The sequence below is a fragment of the Glossina fuscipes genome, unplaced genomic scaffold, assembly GCF_014805625.2.
Source record: "Glossina fuscipes isolate IAEA_lab_2018 unplaced genomic scaffold, Yale_Gfus_2 28, whole genome shotgun sequence".
Lineage (NCBI taxonomy): Eukaryota > Metazoa > Arthropoda > Insecta > Diptera > Glossinidae > Glossina > Glossina fuscipes.
Genome location: NW_023998423.1, coordinates 15,939,679 through 15,947,140, shown reverse-complemented (window position 1 = coordinate 15,947,140; position 7,462 = coordinate 15,939,679). Strand labels below are relative to the sequence as shown.

General features: G+C 32.7%; 1 protein-coding gene across 5 annotated transcripts in view; it reads right to left on the bottom strand.

Annotated features, from left to right (window-relative positions):
- Positions 1-7,462, bottom strand: part of LOC119636361 (serine-rich adhesin for platelets) — a 126,733-nt gene that overhangs the window by 7,946 nt on the left and 111,325 nt on the right. For 3 of the 5 annotated variants that reach the window (XM_038031673.1, XM_038031674.1, XM_038031675.1), the window contains 3 exons: positions 5,499-5,743; positions 5,325-5,400; positions 2,974-4,101 (listed from right to left, as the gene is read on the bottom strand). In XM_038031673.1, coding sequence (XP_037887601.1) covers positions 2,974-4,101; positions 5,325-5,400; positions 5,499-5,743 — 1,449 coding nt within the window. The remainder of the gene's footprint in view (positions 1-2,973; positions 4,102-5,324; positions 5,401-5,498; positions 5,744-7,462) is intronic. The other 2 variants (XM_038031676.1, XM_038031677.1) reach the window with 1 other exon arrangement.

The following is a 7,462-nucleotide window of genomic DNA, read 5'->3' as shown; positions in this document are numbered from 1 at the left end:
CATACATACATACATATATACATACATACATATATATATATATATATGTATATATAAAATAAATAACATTTCATATGCAACAGATCTATCAAAGAAAACTCCAGCAATATTAAAACAAATGCAAAAGATTAAAACGAACAAGTCCCGTATAAATATTAATCATTATGTAATTGCACGAATTATATGCGCATACATTATATGTGTACAGGTAACCATAATTTAATTAAAAACAGAAAAACTGTTGGAAAATGTCCTCAGGTCGGATTTAACTTTCAATTAATTTATTAATTTGCATTTATATGCGATAATAATGCCATAGTAGTAGCATTCATTTGCTTGTGGCCATTTAATGCACTCTCATACGACATATGATGAACACATAACTATGTTCCATAATTATGTTCACGAATTTTTCAAACTTACTTTTTAATCATGCCATTATCAAGGGATGCGAGTATATTCAACTTGTCATACAATTGAGTCGATTATTTTATAAATCTACAGTGCTCGCCTGTCGCTAAGTGTCGAAATTTTAATTTATATTTTTAATTGGTTGTCATAGACCAAATGTTAAAATCTGCCTGATCTTTTCAAAAGTGCGAGTACACAATGTTTAGTCCCAATTGCCAATTGACCTAGGCCTACGATCAACAAATCAATTTGAATAAAAATGCCGCAATGAAACATTTTAAATATTTATGTCATTGTGTTGGGTTAGTAGGTAAGACTAAGCCCGATTGAACTAATACTATATACTGAAAAGTATCAACATTGCAATGGACGACGGTGCACTGTTAAATACCTTATACCACCCAAAGGTCATTCGTATAACAACTTTTCTAATTGAGGTCTTATTATATGGGAAGTGATCGAAAAAGTAATCCGATCGGAACTATTTGCAACGGCTTTCGTCCTTGGCCAAGATGTCGTCAAATTTGCGGACACCAATTTTGCAACACTTTTACAAAACAGTATTCTCTTAAGCACCGAACACAATCAACGCGCTTGCTTCATACATTATAAACTAATTGTCAAAATAGAATTTCATTGTACATATTTAGTTAAACATATAGCTTGCCTTGCTTTGCTGGAGTAAAAATCATATAAAAAAATATTTTGCATGAAAAAGTATGCAAACACATCGCATTGTGCTCGGCGCTTTAGCCAGTACCATGATTCTAAATCGATTCGTCCATCCGTTCTTATGCCTCTCCGTAGCGATCTAGAAGCTTCTCTGACAATGTTGTTTCCTTGTGTTCAATCTGCAGGTCGCAAGTTTTTAGGATATATTGAAAAACTTGGAACGTCGACGTGCTTTGGCCCAAGAACGAACACTCTTGAGAATGGTTCGGGTTGGACCACTTTTTGTCTCCGCTCCTCATATGAAGCCTTATTTTCGAAAATCGTTATATAGATAATTGTATTAAACGAAGTGTTATAAGCTATTAAAGGGTGGGCCCCATCCCACCATACTCTAGAAATTATAAATTTTATTTATGTAATTGCATAATGAAAGCCCTTCATATTGTGGAGGATACTCGATCGTCAATGTGGTCTAAAACTTAATTAACTTGACCAAAGATTTTATTATTTTCCATCCACAAATTAAGCGTGATCGCCATAGTAGGGATTCCTTTCAGGAGAGTCCCTTCATACGGTGCGGTCTAAAAAATAAATCTATGTCTATTCAAATTCCCTATGGTTCCCTAGGGACCAGTTTGCGTAGGAAAGGTTATACGGCAAGAGGTGCTGAAAATTGCCTCACCCGATCGGAAGTGTTCACATCAACTTAGAACGTCGGAATATTATTACTACGTGATATTTGGCGCGAAATTCTGAAAATTACAATACTTTTTCTTATAACGACTTGCCAAAATAAGGCGTTATAAGTACTTCGATCCGAACCAATTTCAAAGTGTTTATACTTGGGCCATAACAAGACAGTGTACCGAATTTCTAGGTTGAACACAACGAACGGACAGACGGATAGTCAAATAATAAAAGGTTTGTCGAAAGTCCTTTCGTTCGCAACTGTTCGTACAAACCTAATATACACTGTCGCGCAAGTGATGTATAGTACAAAAAAAAAAAAAAAAATTAAATTAAAAAAAAAAAAACTATATTAACTAAATTATTATTATGAGACGACTTCAAGGCACAAGCCTAACTAAGCTTATATAAAAGCGAAACAAAGATTCATTGATTCTCAAAAATTACATCTACCGATTATAATGATATTGTAGTAAAACCTGCAGAAGATCGCATAAACAAGTTTTCATAATGAATAATTTTATCGGTCTTACATACATACACAACAATCACAAAATGTAAACACGAAGACATTTTCAAAAGAAAAATGCATAAAACATTTAAGTTACATATACGCACACTTATGCAGATAAGAATCTCATTCAAATAATAAAACGAAAATTAAAACAAGAACCAAACTTCTTCTTCTTTCCATCTATTGATGGAAAGAAAAAAAATGAAAGAGAGAGTGAGAGAGAAAAAATGTCAAACCAAGAGATAAAAAAGATATCACAGAGAGAGAAAAATTGTAAATCATTGAGAGAACATGAAAGAGAAAATTGTTCAAAAAAATCACAAAAAAAAAAACAAAAAAAAAAAATGAAATGATAAACAACAACGAAACGACAATGGCACATATAAAAGGCAGAGAGAGAGAGAGAGAAAGAGAGAGAGAGGAGATGGCAGGCAATAAATATACGATTTCGGACAAATTCATTCACATATTTATCAGCGGATTTAAAAAAACGTGTTAATGGATGTTTGGAAAATGAAAGTGTGGAGTATGGGAAGTGAAGAAGAAGTTTAAGATAGACAAAGACAAAGAGAAAGAGAGAGAGAGAGAGAGTGAGAGAGAGGGAAATTGGATCAGAGAGAAGATTATGGAGAAGAGAGTAGAGCAAACACAATACAACACACGCTTTAATAAAACAGGCAAAATATTACCTTGTTTTGCATCATAATTGCAGTTGTTATAACAGTACTAGTAGTAGTAGTTGTAGTAGTGGCTACGGGTGTTGTTGACGAAGTTGTCACAGAAGGAGACAACAATAATGACGACGATGATGATGATGATGATGATGATGACGACGACAACGACGACGACGACGACGACGATGGCGATGATAATGATGATGATAGTGATGATGATGATGATGATGATGATTGTGATGGAGATGTTAAAGTGGCATCGATTGAAACAGTTGCCGGCGGTAATGATGAAGAAGTTGATGAAAATATGTTTACATTATTAGGAGACGGAAAGTAAGAGGAGGATATTGGAGAGGAATATGAAGTGGAATTTACATTATGTTGATTAAAATCTTTATTATCATCGAAAATTTGCTGCTGATATTGTAAATTTTCTTGCCCTCCTTCATCGTTATGCCGTCTACTTGTTGAAAATGTTACATTCGACGATTGTGTAGATATCATATAAGATTCATTTTTGTTTGTATTAAACAAGTTGGGCGTTTGTATTTGTGTTGCCGAAGCTAAATTATCAATAATTTCGGCAACATTGAAATCTTGATTACTTTCCTTATTATTTGTCTTATGGTCTTCCAAAACTTTCTCAGTCGTTTTACTTGCAAATTCATTGTAAATTGAATTTAAATTTGATAGATGAATAACATTTCGATTGTTTGTAATTAAATCGGAAATCGGTTGCAATACTTCTAAATCATCGGATTCATTATCAAGATCATCATCGACTACCGGATCCTCGGCATCCACGGTTGCTTCATTTAAATTTTTCGTATTTTCAATTGTCTTCGTTATCACTGATTCCAATTGTGAAACACTTTCAACAATTTCCTCATCTAGGCCGCTGCCCACAGCGGCGGCTGGTTGTTGCTGTTTATTCGAAAGCATTAAATTGCCATCCAATTGAGGTGAAACATTTTCAATTTCTAAGTTATTAGTGGTATGTTTTTGAGCTGTGGACATTGTGCCTTCTTCGTTAGGAGTAACATCAATATTATTCCTGTTATCGTGAACGCTGAGCGTGTTGATGTTGGTATTGATGTTATCAATGTTGTTAGTCAACTCTAAGGTATTTGATGTTAATTCAGGCTAAACTCATCACACGTATAACAACCAGATCAGTCAATGTTCCAAACACACACAGGATAGTAGGTGATAAAGAGACAGAGTGTGAGTGACAGTGATTTTCATGTACAGTTGTTAACGGGTTTGCAATTCAATTCAATTCAATTCAATTATCAATTTCAATACCAGTTATGGTTTATGAGTATGTGTGTGTGTATATAGGTGTATGCGTGATTGCGCATAGTTGTATTTACACATATGCATAAGTATATATATTTGTTGTAAATTGTTGTGTGCATGTATATATATATATATGTGTGTGTGTGCACGTTGAAAAGTGATTAGGCAGTATGTGCAAAATAAAGATGAGTAAACATTATTAATACATAATATTTATAAGGATAATTTTAAAACATATATATATATATATATATATATATATATACATATATACATATATATATATGTATATATACAGAGTAATGAAAAGTCGCGCGTTACAAGAATTGTTAATAACATAAAGAAAGCCCCACAGAAATTGATGTAACAGAATTATTGTTTTTTTTTTTTGTTTTTGTTTTTGTTTTTCGTCCGTTTAAATAACATTTCAAAAGAATACATTACGCAAATTTAAAACAAGTATATATATAAGAGCGACAAAGAGAAGGGGAAGTAGAGAAAAAATGAATAAAAGAGAGAAAGAGCGTGTCATAGAAAGAGAGAAAGAGAGAGAGAAAGAGAGAAAGAGAGAGAGAGAAAGAAAAATAAATAACACAATGTTATCCATGAACAATTTAAAACCGTTTGAATAATAATAACAATAATAATAATAATCATATATAGAAAATTCTTTTTTTTTTTATCTTTTTTTTTTAAGTTTCAAAATTTGTAAAAAATTTTCTTTAAAAAATGAAATCAGAAAAATCATTGTTTCAAAAGAAAACAAAAACACAATTAGGTGCGTTTGTTAGAAATCAAATGTAATTAAACCAATTAATTTGTTAAGAGTTACCAACACAAATACGTATATATACATATGTATATATACATATAATTGAATATACATATACATATACATTGTATAGAGGACAGAAAGAGAGAAAAACGTAGATTTTCAGAAAATATATATAAAACAACTTAATGTTTGTTTTTTCTTTTTTTAATAATAATAATTCAACGTCAATAGAAAACAAAAAAAAAAAAAAAAAAAAAAAAAAATAAGAGATAAAATAAAAGCTTCGACTTACCTGTGCGCTATTATCGCCGTGATGATGACGATGAGCATGAGTTGTAGTAGTAGGTATATCCGTGGCAGATTCTTGCCTAAAAAATATATATATGTATATGTATAAAAATCATAAAAAACGCTTGCAATATATTTTATCGTTGCTTAGCTATTAGCAATTATATATTATACTTACACAGCATCTTCCTCGTCATCGTATTCATAATTATCTTCTTCGTAGTCGTCATTATCGTCATCGCCGGAACCCTCTACTTGTCGTCGATTTCTACTTAGCTTAATATCTTTGTATTCTTTACGCCAGATTATCCACCAACCGAATTTTTCACCCGTGATATTATCCAATGAACCATCCTTTACTTGTTGGCCTATTTGTTTTGCTATCGGTTCACCCATACTAAAGTATTTTGTACCACAACCAATCTGAAAATTAGATTAAAAAAATGTCACAAATTATTGATCAAGTTTAATACCTAACTGAAGTTCATAAGTAAATGATGCTAAACTCAATGCGAAAACGATGCGAAAAAAAAGGCAAACGTGTTTTTCGTGGCCTCTTTAAACGAAATATTATGAAGGCTGCAATCTTAAGAAGAAAATTATTCCGAATTCCAGTTAGCCCATCCATTATAAACGAATAGATATCAGATATTCTTTAACTTGAGGTAGGTTGTGCCCTTATATTTTCGCTGGAAACTTTGGACTTTAATCAGTTACTTCATTCATTCATTCATACTGGAACTAATTATTCTAGTAAAACAAGCAAGTCGATTACGGTTCACCAGTACGCTTAATATGGTTACTCATACAAAGGACTAATGGACGGACAGAGAAGTCTAAATCGATTCAGAATCGATCAGTATAACGAAGGATGCGTCTGTCTTTAGTCCTTCCGAGCGTTGGATAAGTTCGCATAATCTTAACGTACCCACGAATGGTGTAGGTTACAAAAATGAAGAAAGTGTCTTTAGCGAACCTGATCGATAGAAGATCATTAGACCTAAAAAAAAAAAAAGAGTATTTGTGGATACACTTAGTAACTCTATGCATGTATAAACTTTACTGATCGATTTTAGTTCGCGAGTTTTACAATTAGACTAGTTCCGAGTCCCTTCTTCTTATGTGCAAACGGAATTTGGATAGCAGGTGTCGATTGTTTTCTAAATAGTATCCACTACTATTTTAAATGAGAACATTACGGTGTTACATAAAATAGGAGCTATTTTGAACTCTCAGCTCATCAGCTGGCAAATTGTGATCAGCTGATGATCATGCTGTAATGGTTGATTTGCTAGCAGAACTGAATTTTTGCGCAGCACTTGATTTTACTTATGGACTTCATAGTTTACTTGCATGGTTTATTTGCAAGTAAGGTGAACAAGGTCAATCGGTGGACCTATGATGCAAATTTTTTGGCTCGTGTCACTGCACTTGCACTTGTAACTTAAGCCGTGTTCTCTATTGAGGGCGGTTTTCTCTAAACCAAGACCTTTCTCTACGTAAAGAAATTGTTCTTCATATCTGAGAACAAAGGCGAACAATTATGCCAAACATCAATTAGGTTTAAAGATTTCTTATCCGCCTAAGCGGCCGAGTAGGCAAGAGTCTCGACCAGCACCTCTCAATGATCGTGGGTTCAAATTTCAAGTGCGGTAGAGTTTTAAGAATTTAGTCTTAGAATTTATTCTCTGGCTAAATTTATAATAATAATAATAATAACAAAGATTTCAAAGAGTTCCCATTACACTTCATTTTTTGTTATTTTCAAGAAAGTTATTTCTCTCTCTCCCGTTCCCTTTCTTTCTCAATTATGCCAAATATCAATTAAAACGTGTTTCAAGAGTTGCCATTACACTTAGTGACATAAACTTTTTTTATTTTCAAGGAAGGTAGTTCTCTCTTTCTCTCTCCATCTCTCTCTCTTTCTCTCTTTCTCTCTATCTATCTATCTTTTTATCTATTTATCTACCTATCTATCTATATATCTATCTATTTGTCTGTCTATCTATCTATCTATCTATCTATCTATCTATCTCTATCTCTCTCTCGTTCGCTCTCTCTTTCTCTTTCTCTTTCTCTCTTTCTCTCTATCTATCTATCTTTTTATCTATTTATCTACCTATCTATCTATGTATCTATCTA